At 38.9% G+C, this 22549-nt stretch overlaps 1 protein-coding gene across 1 annotated transcript in view; it reads right to left on the bottom strand.

The window, feature by feature from the left end:
• LOC123506796 (rho guanine nucleotide exchange factor 11-like) overlaps nucleotides 1–22549 on the bottom strand; it is a gene marked incomplete in the record, with an annotated part of 643649 nt that overhangs the window by 13311 nt on the left and 607789 nt on the right. Inside the window, 2 exon segments of the mRNA XM_045259143.1 lie at nucleotides 813–1159; nucleotides 22208–22408. Of these exon segments, the coding sequence (XP_045115078.1) occupies nucleotides 813–1159; nucleotides 22208–22408 (548 nt within the window).

Raw genomic sequence — 22549 nt, 5'->3', positions numbered from 1 at the left:
TCTTGAGAGGAGTCGGATTTTGAAAGATTTTGACAATTTCTATTAATAAAGCAGTGTTTGGTAAGTTGAATAATAGACTCAGCCAACTGCCCAACAGACATAGGTGGTACAAGGCTACAATTTGTTTATGTTTAAGAAAACTGCACATTATTTTGCATCATCTTTGTCCACACATGAAAATGTGTAAAAACATTATGTGCAGAAACACTTAGGAATTTTGTTTTATACTTAGATTTTATACTTAGATTTGCACTTATTACTGCCAATGTGTACATTTAAGCTATTTTATTCATTGTACTGGTATATCACTCTCTCAGCTGTCTGATACTCACTACACTAAACCACCACAAATGATTTCATAGATTGGGTGTTGCTTTATACTACTGATATAAGAAAAAAAAAATATATATAAATAAAAATAAATAAATAAATAAATCACACTGAAATTTGGGGTTAACTTATCTGAAAATCTTCATAGCTATTGAAATATACCTTAAGTGGACATTACCATCCAAGTGAAATGCCAAGTGGTCCATAAGAACATTACATTTTTCAACCTATATTTTGGATTGACTCCAGCAAATTCCACCATCTTTAACAAATAACTATAATTCTACTACAGTGCTGTGCATATTTTCATGTTTCTTTTTGTTTTTCACATGCCCATATCACATTTCTTTAAGCTATGTCTGGCAATCATAATGTGACATTTAGAGTACTTATATGATCAAACAGACTTTAGTAAGAAATATAAGATAATTCTGAACTAATACTAACCTGCTGAGTGAATTAGTATTAAAGATCCTACTTACCAATAATGAAGAGAGTTGCTGGGATAGTGTAGTAGAAATATTCATGAGTTTGGTCATGGGTGCCTGGTACAGAGGTGTTCCAGTAGCTTTCCCTTCATTGGCCCGTGCTGCTACAATGTCCCCTTCAGTGAGGTTAAGTGCTTCATTGAGGCTTTCTTGTAGACACTTTGCCTGAAACATTGCTGCCAACACCAGTTCCTTTGGCTCTTTGTTGCCTACTGCTGGCTCACCTGCCATGTCCACCACACTCTCAAAGTCCTCATAAGGAATGTTCAGGATGTTGGCAATGATCTGTTGCTTTTCCTCCAGAGCCTGCCGGATCTTGAGATCTTTACGCCGTAACAATTCTGCAAGATAAATGAAGTGGTTATCCTTCCTAAGTGATGTAAAGAATTTATGTCCATGAAAAGGCTTAGGAGATCAAGTATAATCAAGCTATATACATATGGCAAAAAACAAAATACTATATGCAACATTATGAATCACTGATGTGTGTACCAACCAACCTTGTTGTAGAACTGCGAATAACTAATAACTGTTGATGGATTACTGATACTAATTATATTAAAGTCAATACTTATAGAAATATTAGAGACTGCTTCATGATTTTATCATAATGAAAAGACATTCAATTGTTCTGAATAAGTGAATAGCTATATAGGCACCTCCACCATTAGTTTAATTATCATAAAATATATACATTATAAATACTTTAAATTTTAATATTTACATTAAGGCAAATGATAAAAACATTTAATAATTCAGAAACAATATTGCATTTACATATACATCTACTTTTGTAAGATCATGATCAAAAGGATTCTAAACTGATTTATCAAGCATTCCTGCCTTATACATCAAGTAGATCCAACTGAACAATCTCATGTCGTAAAATGCAGTGATGATGCCACAGCAGTGATCCTATTAAAGAGATGTAAGGGACACTTCTGACATCTTTACGTGTAATTCATCACAGTCGCCTGCTGGTCATCCAGCCAGCCTTCCCCATTACAGAGCGAGCTCAGAGCTCATAGACCAATCTTCGGATAGGACTGAGACCACAACACACTCCACACATCGGGAAAGCGAGGTCACAACAGGTGTGTGTGTGTGTGTGTGTGTGTGTGTGTGTGTGTGTGTGTGTGTGTGTGTGTGTGTGTGTGTGTGTGTGTGTGTGTGTATTTACCTAGTTGTAGTTTTACAGGGCCTGGGCTTTATGCTCGTGTGGTCCCGTCTCCATATCTACACTTATCCAATTTTTCTTTAAAACTATGTACACTCTTTGCTGATACCACTTCCTCACTCAAACTGTTCCAAGTGTGTGTGTGTGTGTGTGTGTGTGTGTGTGTGTGTGTGTTTACCTATTTGTGTATTACAGGGCCCGAGCTAAGCTCTCTGTGTCCTGTCTCCTTGTCCATTCCTGTCATATATCTCTTTCATCTGATTGACACACACCGCATCAACGACATCACTGCTCAGTTTATTCCACTTATCAATGCTACGATGCGGGAAACTGTATTTTCTCACGTCATTTAGACAGGTGTCTTTTATTAGCTTTTTCCATGTCCTCGGAGATGATTACTTGTGGTCACCTTTATCAACTCTCTGTTCAGTATGTCAATCCTGTTCACCAATTTATACATAGTTATCTTGTCTCCTCTTGTTCTTCTCTCTTCTAATGTGGTCAGCCCCAGCTTCCTCAGTCTTTCCTCATAGTCTAACTCCTGAGTCCTGGTACCATCCTTGTTGCCAGCCTCTATACCCTTTCTACCTTCTTCAAATTTTTCTTCATATGCGGTGACCAGACACACACTGCATATTCTAACTGGGGTCTTATTAAGGTACATAATATCTTCTTCATCATTCCTTCATCTAGGTAGTGGAATGCAAGGCCAATATTTTGAAGCATGTTATATGTTTTCCAAAAATCTTGTTAATGTGTTTCTCCGGTGACAAAGTGTTTTGCACGGTTACTCCTAAGTCTTTCTCCTCATTGGTCTCTTTAATTTTCTCATCACCCAGCCTGTAATCCCAGTTTGGTCTGTATCTACTTCTTCCCATTTTCATAACATGGGTCTTGTCTATATTAAATTCCATCTGCCACTCCTTACTCCACTCATATATTTTATCAAGATCTTCCTGTAACTTGTTACAATCTTCCACATTCTTTACTCTCCTCATAATTTTAGTATCGTCCAAAACATGTTCATGTAACTGTCAATTCCTACTGGCATATCATTAACATAAATCAAAAACATGATGGGACCCAGCACTGACCCTTGTGGAACTCCACTGGTTACCTTCTTCCACTCGGACTTCCTTCCTCTCACCACTGTTCTCATTTCTCTTCCCATTAAGTAATTTTCCATCCATTTTGCTAGTTTATCATTTACTCCTCCAATCTTCTTTAGTTTCCACATCAGTCTATTGTGTGGTACTTTATCAAAGGCCTTTCTCAAGTCCAGGTAGATAGCATCCACCCATCCCTCTCTATGTTGTAGTATGTCAGTCACTCTTGAATAAAAACATAATAAATTGGATATGCACGATCTTCCTTTTCTGAAACCAAACTGTCTTTCACTCAGAATGTTTTCACTTTCTAGATACTCACTCCACTTAGCTTTAATTACTTCTTCACATACCTTGCACAATATACTAGTCAACGATACTGGTCTATAATTTAGCGGTTCCATCCTACTACCATTCTTGTATATAGGCACAATGTCAGCTCTTTTCCACTCTTTCGGGACTAATCCTGTTCGTATGGAGGTTTCCACAATATCAAATACGGGGTTCAACAATTGATCCTTACATTCATTTAGCAACCTCCCAGATATGCCATCAGGCCCCCATTGATTTATTAATATCCAGATTACTTATAATTTTCCTTACATCTTCCTTAGTAACCATGATGTCCTGCATTTGCTTTATTTCCATAGGCCTTCCTCCCATAAAATGCTCCTCCTTTGTAAACACTTTACAAAAGTTGTCGTTCAAAATTTCAGCTATATCTCCAGCATCCACATATACTTCTTCCTCATTTTTTACCTTTACTATTACTTCCCTTTTCCATTTATGAATTTGTAAAACATTTTTCGGTCACGATCACAGTTTTTCACCACCCTCTGTTCATATTCCTTCTGTGCTGTTCTCCTTACTTCAACATATCTATTCCTTGCTGTTTTGTAAACTTCTCTTGATAATACATCACTGTTTTTCTTAAGTTTCTTCCATGCCTTTTCTTTGTTCTTTTTTGCTTCTTCACAATTTCTATTAAATCACTGTTTATTATTTAAAGTCCTCTTTCTGTAATATGGCACAAACTTTTCACAGCAGAGTTATACAAATCCATAAATTTATTGTATTTCAATTGCATATCCTTTCCTGGTATACCACGGACCAGTCAATTTCATTAAAGAACTCCCTTATATGGTTATAATTTGCCCTAATATAATTTAATTTTTCCTCCCTGCGTTCCACAATCTTATTCGTGCTTAATTCCATATCCAGCTCAAAGCTTAGGACATCATGATCGCTTCTCCCCAAGGGACATTTATGTTCAATTTCCTCTTTTAGAGATGCCCCTGGTAAATACCAAATCCAACCTTGCTGCAACATCTTGTCCCCTGCACCTTGTTGGTGATCTCACCCACTGTGTCATCAAGTTATTTGTTGCTACCTTTAACAATTCCTCTGCCCACTCACCACCGTTCACCACTTCGTAGTCTTCCCACACTATTTCTTTACAATTAAAGTCTCCAACTATCATCACTCTATCCTTTCTGATGAGTTCTTGCTTCATTTTGTCTAGAGTATTTCTCATCACCATTTGGTACTGTTCATATTCCCAAGCACTGGTTCTGGGTGGTATGTATACTGTTATAATATTAATGTCCCTCTTGCCATCTGTTATAAGCATACTTATCACTTCCTCATTTCTCTTACTATAGTTCACCTCCTTCACTATCAGATCTTCCTTAGTAAGAACCATTATACAAACCAGTCTAGCTTTATTTCAGGCCTTAGCTTTGTTTCCACTACACACATTATGTCCGGTTCGTTATTTCTTAGGTAATCCATACATTCTAGCCTCTTAGCCTCAACAAGGCCTCAGCTGCCACCTGAGACTTGAATTTCAATTTTAATGGTCTATTCTTGCCTTCCTCAAAAGCTCCCAATCTCACTTTCTTATACCTCAACATATAGGTCCTCTTCCTCCGCAAATATCTTATTCAGTAAAGACTTAATCCTGTCATTTTCCTTATTCCTCCTATCCTGCCAGTTTCTGTTAGTTTCCTCCCTCAATCCTGTTATGATCACACATTTTTTCTTTTTAGCAATATCTCTCACCACATACTCACTTTCCTTTAGTGCCTTTACCATTTCACTCTGCGTAATCATTTTATTTTCCTCTTACTGCTTTTTCACTATCTCCCTAAAGGACCTTTGTACCTCCTGATGTTCATGGTTCACTTCTTTCATCCTAGCATCAATTAGATTAAGGCATTCCTCCTTCCTCAAGTCCCCTTCGGATATTTTCATCTCCATTTCTAGGAGTTTAGCCTTCATCTCTTCACATTGTTTCCTTAGTTGTTGGTTTTCTTTCTCCATCTCTACTTTTCCTTCAATAGCTCTTTATTCGCTATCGTTAACAAATAGATCTCTTTTTGAACGAATCATTCTCCTATAACTCTATCCAGTTTTTCTTCTATGGACAAAATGTTTAGGAACTTACTTTCCAATGCCTGGATTCTTGCATCCATATCTAATTTCTCCAGTCCTCTTGGAGTAGTTCTAAACCTTCAAAATCTTTGGGTTGTCTAGTAGCCGCCATGTTTGTTATCGTCAGCTGATTACGGCCAAAACAATCACCGCCCACACTCTCATCTCAGGAACCACTCTCCATATCCCTCACTTTCAACACTCTGCGACAGTAGGATATCAACAGGACACTAACTTAGAGTACCGGGCCCTGTAACACCATAGGTATTTTCACTTCTTCCGTCCGCAGCCAGAGCAGCCGTCCTCTCTCAGCGGCAGTGATGTGTGTGTGTGTGTGTGTGTGTGTGTGTGTGTGTGTGTTCACTGTTTGATCTGCTGCAGTCTCTGATCTGCTGCAGCCAGACGTTACCCTACGAGCTCAGAGCTCATTATTTCCGATCTTCGGATAGGTCTGAGACCAGGCACACACCACACAGGGACAACAAGGTCACAACTCCTCGATTTACATCCTACCTACTCACTGCTAGGTGAACACTACGTGAAAGGAGACACATCCAAATATCTCCACCCGGCCAATCGAACCCGTCCTCTGGCTTTGAAGCCAGCGCTCTAACCACTGAGCTACCTGTGTGTGTGTGTGTGTGTGTGTGTGTGTGTGTGTGTGTGTGTGTGTGTAATTCACTGTTTGATATGCTGCAGTCTCTGACTAGACAGCCAGGCGTTACCCTCAACGAGCTCAGAGCTCATTGTTTCTGATCTTCATAGGCCTGAGACCAGGCACACACCACACAGGGACAACGTCACAACTCCTCGATTTACATCCTGTACTCACTGCTAGGTGAACACTCTACATGAAAGAGACACACCCAAATATCTCCACCCTGGGGAATCGAACCCGGTCATCTGGCTTGTGAAGCCAGCACTCTAACCACTGAGCTACTTTTGTGTGTGTGTGTGTGTGTGTGTGTATTTACCTAATTGTAACATGCGGGAAAGGAGCTACGCTTGTACTGTCCCGTCTCCATATCTACTAATGTCCAACTTTTTCTTAAAATCATGAACATTCCTTGCGTTGACCACTTCCACATCCAAACTATTCCATGCTTCCACACTTCTATGAGGGAAGCTATATTTTTTCACATCTCTCCTATAAGTGGCCATCTTTAGTTTTTTTTCCATGCCCTCTCAACACTCTTTCATTCCACATACACAGATCTTCCCTGTCCATTTTTTCCATGCCATTCATCAATCTGTATATGCTATCAGGTCTCCCTCTTTCTTCTGTTTTCCAGGGTCGGAAGTTGCATCCTGTTCAGTCTGTCCTCATAAGTCAAATCTCTCAAGTCAGGCACCATTTTTGTGCTGCCCTCTGTACTTTTTCTAATTTTCTTATATGTTTCTTCAAGTTCGAGCCCACTGTATTGTTGCATATTCAAGCCTCGGTCTTATCATTGCAGTAATTATTTTCTTCATCATTTCCTCTTCTAAATATAAGAACGCCACTCTTATGTTCCTCAATAAGTTCAATACTTCTCCAACTATTTTGTTTATATGTCTCTCTGGCGATAGATCATTGGTAATTGTCACCCCGAGATCTTTTTCTTCATTACTGGTTTTTATGTCTTCATTTCCTATCTTGAACATACCCCTGATTCTTCTTTCACTCTTGCCAAACTCTAATTTCTTGCATTTTGTCGTGTTGAACTCCATTTGCCATGTACAGCTCCATTTCCATATTCTGTCCAAGTCTTCCTGAAGTAATTCGCAATCTTTGACACATCTCACTTTCCTTAACAATTTTGCATCGTCTGCAAATAGGCTCACATAACTGGACACCTCATCCACCATGTCATTTATATAGACCGAAACATTACTGGTGCCAACACTGATCCTGTGGGACTCCACTCTCTACCATGCCCCACTCTGATGGTCTGTCCTTAATTATTGTTCTCATTTCTCTTCCCACCAAAAAGTCTTCCATCCATTTTAGCAAACTGCCATGCACTCCTCCTACCATTTCAAGTTTCCAGATCAGTCTCCGGTGTGGTACCTTATCAAAGCCTTTTTTAAATCCAGATATATTCCATCAGCCCAACCATCTCTTTCTTGTATTACATCTATCACCCTCGAATAGTAACATATCAGGTTTGTCGTACATGAACGCCCTCTTCTAAAACCAAATTGACAATCACAAAGTATGTCATTCTTCTCCAAGAAATCTGTCCATCTATTCTTCACCACCCTCTCACACATCTTAGCCACCACACTTGTGAGTGACACCGGTCTATAGTTCAATGGGACTCTCTTGTTACCTGTTTTATAAATTGGAACAATGTTAGCTCTTTTCCAGTCTTGGGGCACTACATCTTCCCTTAATGAGGGATCAATTACTTCACAAACTCTTTCTGCCAGTTGTTCCCTGCACTCTCTTAAAATCCATCCTGATACCCCATTGGGTCCCACAGCTTTTCTCACCTCTAGACTCCCCATCATATTCTTTATCTCCTCTACAGTTACTTGAAACTCCTCCATAGTCCCTTTTCGTTCCATTACCAGTGGCTTGTCAAAAGCAATCTCCTTTGTGAATACCTTCCGAAAGCATTCGTTCATAACCTCTGCCATTTCCCTGGGATCCTCACTGCAGACTCCATTCACTTCTAAACTTTCAATACTTTCTCTATTTTTTATGTTGTTGTTCACATGTCTGTAAAAAAAGCCTTGGTTGGTCTTTACATTTCTCAATTATATTTTTTTCCTGTTTCTTTCTCTCTTCTCTTCTAATCCACATATATTCATTTCTTGCTCTTTTGTAACTTTCCCACTGATTTATCCGTCTTTTCCTTCTCCACCTCTTCCATGCATCCTCTTTTCTTTTTCTAGCCTTTTCACATCTATCATTAAACCAGTCCTGCTTTCCAACTTCTCTATGTTGTCTTACTGGTACAAATTTCTTCTCGCCTTCTTTGTATATTTTTATAAATTCCTTCCACTTTTCATTTGCTCCCTTAGCACTCTTGAAGTTCATCCAATTTGTCTCTTGAAAAAATTTTCTTAAGTTTCCAAAATCCATCTTGGCATAATTCCATCTTCCCACTTTATATTCTTCATTTCTTCTAAATTTCTCTTCATCCATCACCTTGAACTCCAAAACTGCATGATCACTCTTTGCTAAAGGGCACTCCACCCTCATCTCCTCAATGATCATTGGCTCTGTACTAAAGACCAAGTCCAGTCTTGATGATGCTCCCTCTCCGCCAAACCTAGTATCTTCTTTGACCCACTGAGTTAACACATTTTCCATTACCAGCATCAATAGTGTATTTCCCCATGTTGTCTCTGATCCTTCCATTGACCAGTCCTCCCAACACACCTCTTTACAATTAAAATCTCCCATCATTATAGCTCTTTCACAGCCACCCAACATTCCTTCCAGACATATTCCTGTATCTCTTATCATTTTTTCATATTCCTGTACTGACTCTTAGGTGGTACATACACCACTATGTAGTGCCTCTTTTTTCCTTCATTAGTTTCTACTCTGATCTTTAGCACTTCTGCCTTTCCCATACCTTCTTTCACTTGATCCACTTTTATATCTTTTTAACCAGCAACATTACTCCTCCTCCCATCTTACCTACTCTATTTCTTTTCCAAACATTATGTTTCCCTTCTCCAACCATCATCAGGTCTTCTTCCTCTCCCAGTTTCGTTTCAGTAAGACCCACAATATCTGGGTTCTTATCCCTCAAGTAATCGTTGAGTTCTAAAATCCCCGATATCACTCCATTTATGTTGGAATACATTACATTCCGCTCACACTTAAGTTTCTTTAGTCCTTTCTTACTATACTTTTCTGGGTTATGAACCACTTTCTCTGTCTCATATCCAAGATTCTCCAGAAAAACTCTTTCTTCTCCTCTTCTGTCCTCTCTTCATTTTTTTCAAGCCTCCTTTCAACTCATTTAACATTTCTCTTTCCTTTTCACTGAGATCTCTCCTCAACCAAATCTTCTTTGTTGTTTCTTGCTAGGCTAACCTCCACGACTTCTCCACCAATTCATCCACATCCTTCTGTGACTTAAATTTGATTCTTATTGGCCTCATACCTTCTCCTGTGAACTTTCCAATTCTATGGAAGTCCCCTATTTCTTGTACTAAGTCTTTTTCCTCCTCCTGCACCACACTGTGTGTGTGTATGTATGTGTGTGTGTGTGTATGTGTGTGTGTGTGTGTGTGTGTGTGTGTGTGTGTGTGTGTGTGTGTGTGTGTGTGTGTTTCACCGTTTGATCTGCTGCAGTCTCTGACAAGACAGCCAGACGTTACCCTACGGAACGATCTTTGGATAGGCCTGAGACCAGGCACACACACACACCGGGACAACAAGGTCACAACTCCTCGATTTACATCCTGCATCCTACTCACTGATAGGTGAACACTACGTGAAAGGAGACACACCCAAATATCTCCACCGGCCAATCGAACCTCTGGCTCCAGCACTCTAACCACTGAGCTAGCCAGTGTGTGTGTGTGTGTGTGTGTGTGTGTGTGTGTGTGTGTGTGTGTGTGTGTGTGTGTGTGTGTGTTTACCTAATTGTATTTACCTAATTGTAACATACGGAAAAGAGCTATGCTCGTACTGTCCCGTCTCCATATCTACTAATGTCCAGCTTTTCTTAAAATCATGAATATTCCTTGCGTTGACCACTTCCACGTCTAAACTATTCCATGCTTCCACCCTTCTATGAGGAAGCTATATTTTTCACATCTCTCCTATAAGTGGCCATTTTAGTTTTTTCCCATGCCCTCTCGACATTCTTTCATTCCACATACACAGATCTTCCCTATCCATTTTTCCATGCCAATCATCACTCTGTATATTGCTATCAGGTCTCCCCTTTCTCTTCTGTTTTCCAGGGTCGGAAGTTGCATTCTTTTCAGTCTGTCTTCATAAGTCAAATCTCTTAAGTCAGGCACCATTTTTGTTGCAGCCCTCTGTACTTTCTCTAGTTTCCTTATGTGTTTCTTTAAGTTTGGAGCCCACTGTATTGTTGCATATTCAAGCCTTGGTCTTATCATTGCAGTAATTATTTTCTTCATCATTTCTTCATCTAAATATCTGAACGCCACTCTTATGTTCCTCAATAAGTTCAATACTTCTCCAATTATTTTGTTTATATGTCTCTCTGGCGATAGGTCATTGGTAATTGTCACCCCAAGGTCTTTTTCTTCATGACTGGTTTTATGTCTTCATTTCCTATCTTGTACATACTCCTGATTCTTCTTTCACTCTTGCCAAACTCTATTTTCTTGCATTTTGTCGTGTTGAACTCCATTTGCCATGTACAGCTCCATTTCCATATTCTGTCCAAGTCTTCCTGGAGTAGTTCGCAATCTTTGTCACATCTCACTTTTCTTAACAATTTTGCATCATCTGCAAATAGGCTCACATAACTGGACACCCCATCCACCATGTCATTTATGTAGACCGCGAACATTACTGGTGCCAACACTGATCCCTGTGGAACTCCACTCTCCACCAAGCCCCATTCTGATGGTCTGTCCTTAATTATTGTTCTCATTTCTCTTCCTACCAAAAGTCTTCCATCCATTTTAGTAAACTGCCATGCACTCCTCCTACCATTTCAAGTTTCCAGATCAGTCTCCAGTGTGGTACCTTATCAAAGGCCTTTTTTAAATCCAGATATATTCCATCAGCCCAACCATCTCTTTCCTGTATTACATCTATCACCCTCGAATAGTAACATATCAGGTTTGTCGTGCATGAACGCCCTTTTCTAAAACCAAATTGACACTCACAAAGTATGTCATTTTTCTCCAAGAAGTCTGTCCATCTATTCTTCACCACCCTCTCACACATCTTAGCTACCACACTTGTAAGTGACACTGGTCTATAGTTCAATGGGTCTCTCTTGTTACCTGATTTATAGATTGGGACAATGTTAGCTCTTTTCCAGTCTTGGGGCACTACACCTTCCCTTAATGAGGCATCAATTACTTCACAAACTTTTTCTGCCAGTTGCTCCTGCATTCTCTTAAAATCCATCCTGATACCCCATCAGGTCCCACAGCTTTTCTCACTTCTAAACTCCCCATCATATTCTTGATCTCCTCCACAGTTACTTGAAACTCCTTCATAATCCCTTTCTGTTCCATTACCAGTGGTTTGTCAAAAGCAGTCTCCTTTGTGAATACCTTCCGAAAGCATCCATTCATAGCCTCTGCCATTTCCTGGGATCTTCACTGCATACTCCATTTACTTCTAAACTTTCAATACTTTCTCTATTTTTGATGTTGTTGTTCACATGTCTGTAAAAAGCCTTGGTTGGTCTTTACATTTATCAATTATATCCTTTTCTTGTTTCTTTCTTTCTTCTCTTCTAATCAACACATATTCATTTCTTGCTCTTTTGTAACTTTCCCACTGCTTAATCCGTCTTTTCCTTCTCCACCTCTTCCATGCATCCTCTTTTCTTGTTCTAGCCTTTTCACATCTATCGTTAAACCAGTCCTGCTTTCCAACTTCTCTATGTTGTCTTATTGGTACAAATTTTTCTCACCTTCTTTGTATATTTTATAAATTCCTTCCACTTTTCATTTGCTCCTTAGCACTCTTGAATTTCATCCAATTTGTCTCTTGAAAGAATTTCTTTAGGTTTCCAAAATCTGTCTTGGCATAATTCCATCTTCCCACTTTATATTCTTCATTTCTTCTAGATTTCTCTTCATCTATCACCTTGAACTCCAAAACTGCATGATCACTCTTTGCTAAAGGGCACTCCACCCTCATCTCCTCAATGACCATTGGCTCTGTACTAAAGACCAAGTCCAGTCTTGACGATGCTCCCTCTCCTCCAAACCTAGTATCTTCTTTGACCCACTGAGTTAACACATTTTCCATTGCCAGTGTCAATAGTGTATTTCCCATGTTGTCTCTGATCCTTCCATTGACCAGTCCTCCCAACACACCTCTTTACAATTAAAATCTCCCATCATTATAGTTCGTTCACAGCCACCCAACATTTCTTCCAGACATGTTCCTGTATCACTTATCATTTCTTCATATTCCTGTACTGACCATGCATTTGTCTTAGGTGGTACGTACACCACTATGTAGTGCCTCTTTTTCCTTCATTAGTTTCTGCTCTGATCTTTAGCACTTCTGCCTTTCCCATACCTTCTTTCACTTGATCCACCTTTATATCTTTTTAACCAGCAACATCACTCCTCCTCCCATCTTACCTACTCTATTTCTTTTCCAAACATTATATTTCCTTCTCCAACCATCATCAGGTCTTCTCCCTCTCTCAGTTTTGTTTCAGTAAGACCCACAATATCTGGGTTCTTGTCCCTCAAGTAATCGTTGAGTTCTAAAATCTCCGATATCATTCCATTTATGTTGGAATACATTACATTCCGCTCATATGTAAGTTTCTTTAGTCCTTTCTTGCTAAAGAAACTTACGTATGAGCGGAATGTAATGTGTGTGTGTGTGTGTGTGTGTGTGTGTGTGTGTGTGTGTGTGTGTGTGTGTGTGTGTGTGTGTGTGTGTGTGTGTGTGTGTGTGTGTGTGTGTGTGTGTGTGTGTGTGTGTGTGTGTGTGTGTGTGTGTATGTCTGTGTGTATTTCACTGTTTGATCTACTGCAGTCTCTGACGAGACAGCCAGACGTTACCCTACGGAACGAGCTCAGAGCTCATTATTTCCGATCTTCGGATAGGCCTGAGACCAGGCACACACCGGGACAACAAGGTCACAATTCCTCGATTTACATCCCGTACCTACTCACTGCTAGGTGAACAGGGGCTACATGTGAAAGGAGACACACCCAAATATCTCCATCCGGCCGGGGAATCAAACCCCGGTCCTCTGGCTTGTGTGTGTGTGTGTGTGTGTGTGTGTTTTTTACCTAGTATTTACCTAGTTTTTTGTACAGGGTTCAAGCGGGCTCATAGTGTCCTGTCTCCATATCTCCATTTATTTAGTTTTTCTTTAAAGTTATGCATATTATGTGCATTATCCAATGCATTCCATTTTTCCACCGTTCTGTGTGGAAAACTGTATTTTCCAATATCCTTCACAAACTGCCTCATCTTGATCTTCTTTTCATGTCCTCTTGTCCTTCCATCTTCTTCCGTCAACAGCACCAGGACACTTTTGACATTTTTAGGTGTGTGTGTGTGTGTGTGTGTGTGTGTGTGTGTGTGTGTGTGTGTGTGTGTGTGTGTGTGTTACTTTCACTTTTTACACACACACACACACATGTAAAGAAAGAATTAAGATATTGGAAGGAGGCGATGTCCAGTCTCATGGACAAACATAATAATTAAAAGTTCAATAAATGAAGGGAAAGTTCCACTAGAGTGGAAGAGAGCCAAGGTAATACCGATATTTAAAGGAGGAAAGGCAACTGAACCACTAAACTACAGACCAGTGGTCACTTACAAATGTCGTAGGGAAGTTATGTGAAATAATTATCAAAGAAAAATGGGTTAAATTTCTAGAAGAAGAGCAAGTCATATCGAACAGACAATTTGGGTTCAGGACAGGGCAGTCATGTGTATCAAATCTATTAAGCTTCTATTCCAGGGTTATTGCACGACTTGAAAGCAGAGATGGATGGGTAGACACAGTATACCTGGACATTAAAAAGGCATTTGATAAAGTCTCTCACGGAAGACTTCTTTGGAAACTAGAGAACATAGGACTGCGTGGAACCTTGCTCAAATGGACAAGAGATTATTTGAAGGATAGAGAAATGAGAACTGTGATCAGAGATACATACTAATCTTGGAGTAAAGTGGGTTGCCACAAGGGTCAGTGTTAGCCCCCCATTATGTTTCAAGTTTATGTAAACGACATTCACATTGGAGTAAACAGCTATATGAATTTATTCGCTGATGATGCAAAGTTGCTAAAAGTTATCAAAACCAGAGAGGACTGTATATTGCTACAGGAAAATTTAAATAAGATCTATGAATGGAGCAAGAAGTGGAAATTGGAGTTTAATGCCAAGAAATGTCACATAATGGAACTAGGAAAGAGTAAGAAAAGACCAGTATGGGACTATCTGATGGGAAAGGAGCAAATAACGAAGACTAAAGAGGAAAAAGATCTTGGAGTGATCATACAAGAAAATCTGAGTCCTGATAAACACATAAATAAGATATTTGGACTATCATATAGGATGTTGACTAATATAAGAGTGGCATTTCATTACATGGATAAAGATATGATGAAAAAAATTGTCACAAGCATGATACGCCCAAGGCTGGAATATGCAGCAGTGGTATGGTATCCGAGTTCTAAAAAAAGATATAAGAAAACTGGAAAGGATACAGAAGATTGCTACGAAGATGGTGCCGGAATTAAAGGACCTCACATATGAAGAACGACTGAAGGAAATGGGACTGCCAACCTTACAAGATAGAAGAGAACGAGGGGACCTAATAACAATGTATAAGATAGTAAATTATATAGAAAAGATAGACAAAGAAGAAGAGGATGGAAGGACAAGAGGACATGAAAAGATCAGGACGAGGCAGTGTGTGAAGGATGTTGGAAAATACAGTTTTCCACACAGAACGGTGGAAAAATGGAATGCATTGGATAATGGAATTGTTGCAGCACATAGTGTGCATAACTTTAAAGAAAAATTAGATAAATGGAGATATGGAGACAGGACACTATGAGCCCCGCTCGAACCCTGTACAATACAACTAGGTAAATACAACAAAGTAAACACACACACACACACACACACACACACACACACACACACACACACACACACACAGTAGTGAAGTGGTTAGCACGCTCGACTCACACTCGAGAGGGTCCGGGTTCGAGTCCCGGGCGGCGAGGCAAATGGGCAAGCCTCTTAATGTGTGGCCCTGTTCACCTAGCAGTAAATAGGTACGGGATGTAACTCGAAGGGTTGTGGCCTCGCTTTCCCAGTGTGTGGAGTGTGTTGTGGTCTCAGTCCTACCCGAAGATCAGTCTATGAGCTCTGAGCTCGCTCCGTAATGGGGAAGACTGGCTGGGTGACCAGCAGACGACCGAGGTGAATCACACACACACACACACACACACACACACACACACACACACACACACACACCTAAAAATGTCAAAAGTGTCCTTCACATCTATTAGGATCACTGCTGTGGCATCATCATTATGTTAAATGACATGAGATTGTTCAGTTGGATCTACTACAACAACAAAAAAAAAAAAAGTTGATTTTTTTACAAGTTTTATTTGTGTGGGTATATAGTTCACTTAGTCATCTTTTAATCACCCAGCCGGCCATTCCACAATAGAAAGGGTTTCAGGCTCACAGTGACCCATATTTGAGTAGGACTGGAACCATTCACACACTACACACTAGGACAGTGAGGTTAATCCCTCAGCTTACATCCAAAACCTACTTGTTGTTCAGTGAATATGGGCTACATACTATGTTTATTTGTCTTGTTGCATCACGGACTCAAACTCAGCCCTTCCCAGTTGCGAGCTGAGTGTGATAACTGCCTAATTGCTTCAATCTAGCTTCTTTTTTTTAAATCATCTTGAATATTTAGACATTATATATAGGGTATTTATTGCTATTAATCATTTACGGATGCAATGATCTATCAATCATTATGTTCTAATAATTTAAACTTCATATATTGGAAAGATCAGTTTAGTAATATATCAAATCTCTCAACAATAGCTTATCAGCCAGCATAAATGAATAAATAAATAAACAAATACGTGAATATAAATATATAATCAAGTGAGTAAACAACTACAATATCCCTCACATAAGTTGGACCAAATGGAATGAAAGCCAATCTGAATTATCTAAAAATCTGAGTTGCCCAAAGAATTTTTTTATTCACATTTTGCATCCCTGTTACCACTAACAGTTGATATGGTCTTTGTAATGTATTTTGTAAATAGGTACAGGCAAACCCCGCTTAACGAAGGGGTTATGTTCCTAAAAAAACCTTCGTTAAGCGAAACTTCGTTAAGCAAACCGATTATAACAAGTTTAACCCATGACTTGAACTTCCATTTAGAGTAAACAAGGTGAGAGTGCATGATAGTATAGTGAAAGGTTTAATGCAAGTAAAAATTATGAAGTTAAACATTTAGGCAGTTTAATTTAAGTCATTATAATGTACACTAATGTATGTATGTACATAACTTTATAATGTTGATGATCTTAAATTTATGAAGGGACAGCGAGTGAACCGGGAAAGACACTAACCGGCAACCTGTGGAATGTAAACAAAGGATGCAGCATTGTATCACATACAAAATTTATGTACCACATTTTCACAAGCTTTCCATTTTATCCATTGTAGAGTCACGAGTTCAGGTGGTTCTTTTAGCTTGGAAGGAAGATACGGTCTCACCAGCTTTCATAATAGAGTCTGCTGACTTGAAAATAGTAGAGACAGTAGATGGAGTCAAGATGGTGGCAAGCAAAGCTATTAGTTTTCTCGCCTCTCTCGTGTCTGTGAATAATATCCAGCTTCACTTCGAGAGTAAGAGACTTTCTGGTCTTCTTAGCAATGCTAGGTGACATTGCAGGGCATTTTGGTGATAAGTTGAGCAGGGGAAGACAAGCTGCTGCTGACGCTGTTATTATTTTGAACAGGGGAGTGAGTGGTGCGCGTTTTGTACATGAGAGGCGTTGGTGTATTCAAAAGCCTGTCGGCTTGCATGATATGGCGGGGCACTTGGAAAAAAATACCTGGATAAAACTTCGTTAAAGTGAGTTTAGTGTTCATCAAACGAGCAGATGGTAGTAAAATGAAACCTTCGTTGTAGCGAAATTTCGTTGTGTGAACCTTCGTTAAGCGGGGGTTGCCTGTACTACATACATGAAGTGCGTGCGCACACACACACACCCGGTAGCTCAGTGGTTAGAGTGCTGGCTTCACAAGCCAGAGGACCGAGGTTCGATTCCCCGGCCGGGAATTTTTGGGTGTGTCTCCTTTCACGTGTAGCCCCTGTTCACCTAGCAGTGAGTAGGTATGGGATGTAAATCGAGGAGTTGTGACCTTGTTGTCCCGGTGTGTGATGTGTGCCTGGTCTCAGGTCTATCCAAAGATCGGAAATAATGAGCTCTGAGCTCGCTCGTAGGGTAACGTCTGGCTGTCTCGTCAGAGACTGCAACAAATCAAACAAACAAAACAGCTAGCGGAAACATGACGTCGACACCTAGAAGCAGGAGAGATTTTGAGGGATTTGTAACCACTCCAAGTGGATTAAACAAATTGGACATGGATTCAAGAATTCAAGCCTTAGAGAGTAAGTTTGTCAATATTAGATCTATAGAAGAGAAGTTAGATAGATTTATAGCGGAGAATGATACCTTAAAAAAAGAAATCTACATGCTAACGAAAGAGAACAAGGAATTACTGAAATAGAAAGTGGAAATGGAAAAAGAAAATCAGCATCTAAGGAAACAATGTGACGAAATGAAGGCTAAACTACTTGAAATGGAAAAGAAAATATCCGAAGGTGACTTAGGGAAGGAGGAGTGCCTCAACCTAATTGATGCTACTCGTAGAATGAAGGAAGTGAAACATGAAAACAAAGAAGTAAAGAAGTCCTTCAAAGAGATAATGAAAAAGCAAGAAGAAGAAAATAGAGATGTACCGATGCATCGGTATCAGTATCGGAATCGGCGGTATCGGCCGATTTTTGGGGTATCGGTATCAGTATCGGCTTATTTATTCTGATACTTCCGATACCTAAAAGGAATTTACTACTTTGTGATATATTCGATATAAGATATTGATGATACCAAATTAATATAATACGGCGTATTAAGTTTCCGTGACTCCAATGATGATTTTAAAGCAAGTAAAGGGTTGTTTGGAAATTTCAAGAAAAGAATTGGAATTCATTCTGATGTGAGGCACGGTGAGGCTGCAAGGGCTGACAGAGTTGCTGCTGAGTAATTCGTGCCTGAATTTAAGGAATTTGTGGATAAGGAGCCCACAACAGATCTTTAATTGTGATGAAACTGGCCTGTTTTGGAAAAAAAAACAAAAAGCTATCAAACATGATCTATATAACAAGGGAAGAGAAGTGTTTGCCAGGACACAAGCCTATGAAAGACAGGCTAACACTGCTTCTATGTGTCAGTGCTAGCGGCGACTGCAAAATTAAACTGCTGCTTTTTTCTAAACTTGGGTTTGGCAATGGGTGGAACGAATTACCTGATTTATAGGTATCTATGGTCAAAATTTTTATTACTTGAATGGCCATTTGGAACGAATTATGTTTGAGTATTGAGTCTCCACTGTATATATATATATATATATATATATATATATATATATATATATATATATATATATATATATATATATATATATATATATATATATATATATATATATATATATATATATATATATATATATATATATATATATATATATATATATATATATATATATATATATATATATATATATATATATATATATATATATATATATATATATATATATATATATATATATATATATATATATATATATATATATATATATATATATATATATATATATATATATATATATATATATATATATATATATATATATATATATATATATATATATATATATATATATATATATATATATATATATATATATATATATATAGCAAACCCCGCTTAACGAACAGGTTACGTTTCTAAAAAACCCTTCGTTAAGCGAAACTTCGTTAAGCAAACCAATTATAAAAAGTTTAATCCCTGACTTGAACTTCCATTGAGAGTAAACAAAGTGAGAGTGCATCATAGTACAGTGAAAGGTTTAATGAAAATAAAAATTATGAAGTTAAACATTTAGGCAGTTTAATTTAAGTCATTATAATGTACACTAACGTATGTATGTACATAACTTTATAATGTTGATGATCTTAAATTTATGAAGGGAGGGAGAGTGAAACAGGAAAGACACTAACCGGCGACCTGTGGAATGTAAACAAAGGGCGCATCATTGTATCACATACAAAATTTATGTACCACATTTCCACAAGGCTTTCCATTTTATCCATTGTAGAGTCACGAGTTCAGGCGGTTCTTTTAGCTTGGAAGGAAGATACGGTCTCACCAGCCTTCATAATAGAGTCTGCTGACTTGAAAATAGTAGAGACAGTAAATGGAGTCAAGATGGTGGCAAGCAATGCTATAGTTTTCTCGCCTCTCTCGTGTCTGTGAATAATATCCAGCTTCACTTTGAGAGTAAGAGACTTCCTGGTCTTCTTAGGAATGCTAGGCCACATTGTAGGGTGTTTTGGTGGTAAGTTGAGCGAGGGAAGACAAGATGTTGCTGATGCTGTTATTGTTTTGAACAGGGGAGTGAGTGCTGCCCATGTTGTCCACGAGATGCTTGATCTTGATCTTGATTCCACAGGTGTCCCAGGATTTCTCCTGAGGCAGGCCTTAGTATCGGCAGCTCCTTGTGTATTGAAAAGCCTGTCGGCTTGCGTGATACGGTGGGGTTTTCAAACTTGGAAAAAATTACCTGGATAAAACTTTGTTAAAGTGAGTTTGGTGTTTGTTAAACGAGCAGATGGTAGTAAAATGAAACCTTCGTTGTAGCAAAATTTCGTTGTGTGAACCTTTGTTAAGCGGGGGTTGCCTGTATCTATACATATATATATATATATATATATATATATATATATATATATATATATATATATATATATATATATATATATATATATCACTGTGTCCTTCGTTTTTCTTATGTTTGTTGTTTAACCACTTCTGCAAAGTTCACTTTTTCATCTTCTCAATCTTTTTTCCATGCCTTCTTCCACTCATCTAATTTTCTTCACTCATTGCTCCCTTCCTTGCCTCAACCTTCTCCCTAATCCCTTTCAATGCTGCCTCATAGTTCTTACACTTCTCCTTCAGGACTTTGTTCTCCTTTTCTATTCATTCTACTGTAGCCCTCATTTCATTGTTGACCTTTACAGTTTCCTCTAATTCACATTTTGCTTTCAGTTTCCTATTTTCCTCAAACAGCTGATCTAGTTTTTCTAGTATCTCGGCAATGACTTCCCTCATAAACCTAATCTGCTCCCCCGATATTATTTCTCTCATGTTTGTTCTTTCGTCCCTGAATCCCAAGAAATCCCTCGTGGAACTCCATTCACTTAAATGTCAATGTTTACATGGTCGATAGTACCACCTGGACTCTTATTTGCTTCCATGTTTTTTTTTCCATTTTAACACAAAATAGTTTGACAGTAATGGAAACAGTGAACAACTACCCTCACCAACTCTTCCCCTGTATATATATCACCAAGTATCTTGGTTTGGAGGTAATAGCAATGGGAGCACTTTGTTTATATGTCTGCTCTCTGCAATGTTGGCAGTGTGTACAATGTTGTGTGTATATGTGTGTACATGTGCCATCTATGTGTGTATGTGTGTGCATGTGCCATCTATGTAGTACCTATTTACATAATACATTACACAGATCATTATAAATGTTATTGGTAACAGGTATCCAAAAAAAAGGTAACTTGGATCTTCAGATAACTCGAACTGACGTTTCCCTAATTGGTCCATTTATGTCGGGTTACTGTATACATATGCACACGTGCGTGCATGTGCACACACACACACACACACACACACACACACACACACACACACACACACACACACACACACACACACACGTAAAAAACAATAGCAAAATATAAGACTAATGTAATACCTGAAACTATAGTGGCCAGAGGACAGCCATATATCTTCCATATCTTAAATAAAATATTAGATGCTAAATGTAACAGGTATACTAGCATAATATTAAATTTTTTTTTCTTAACTTGCACATAAAACATTAATATAACACTAGTATTAGATAACATTCCTGGGTAATATCCTGTTTCTTTTTCTAGAAATTATGAATTAAAAGTCTAGTTTGTATATGTAGCTTTTATATTTGAAGCTGGATATCTTTCTTAGAGCAACCAAAAATTGAAAAGAAAGGTTTAGTGTATTACTTTTGAGTCCACAGCAAAGGAGAAAAAAAGGACATTTTCCATCCAAGCACACAACCTTAGGTGTTCTTTCTTGCAAACAGCATTCAAAGTAAGTTTACATATATCAAAAGTCCTTATATCAGAAGGAAAAAAAAAAATATTCAAGGTGCCATAAATGTTAGTTTAAGGATATTATACTGCCAGTTCATGCCAAGATGCAGTGGAGGAAGGGCTGCCATAGAATCATGCAAGTCAGCCAGAAATGAAGGAAGAGGATGTGAATTATTGAAAAGTAAATCATGAAGCTTCCTTGAGGCTCCTGATGCAGCCTGGGTCTGGGGATGTTTCTAACAACCCAAGACTAAAGGGCATGAGGTCACTTACTTACTATATGGTAAACTAGTACTCAAGATTTTATTGGCACATGGCTCACTTGACACGGCACCCCCTCCGTGAGATTGTGGGGACAACAAACAGCTACTCTACACAACACAAATTTAATGATTCTACTGGTACCACCTTACTTTTTTGGCACAAATCCATATTACTACATAAAAAGGAAACTCTCAAACTCACGCCTCTGCTGTTTCTTTTTCATCAGCAAACTGAAGACAAAGTAGGAAGAGAGTTTACCTATGGGAGTGAGGACCGGCTCAGCAGAGAGGACCACTCCCTGAGAAACCTTCACCTCCGAGGGCTGGATGAGTGTTGGGCCCTCCACGATCTGGATGATCTGGACCTCCTGGAGCCGGCGGCCAGAGGCAGGGCTCCGGCCAGCCGTGGGAGAGGGGCTGCCTTGGCCGCTGCCGCTGCTGCCTGACCCGCCCGCCTCTGCTGTCATTACCCAACAACAACCACCATCACCACTCAGCATCATTCACCATCACCACTTGCACTGCCACCACCCTTTTCTGGTCACTGCCTTCATAATGACTGGATAGGAGACACTTGGTGGTGCCACCACTACCATGCACT

Source organism: Portunus trituberculatus, chromosome 20, assembly GCF_017591435.1.
Source record: "Portunus trituberculatus isolate SZX2019 chromosome 20, ASM1759143v1, whole genome shotgun sequence".
In the NCBI taxonomy this organism is placed as follows: Eukaryota; Metazoa; Arthropoda; class Malacostraca; order Decapoda; family Portunidae; genus Portunus; species Portunus trituberculatus.
This window is presented reverse-complemented; position numbering and strand designations above follow the sequence as displayed.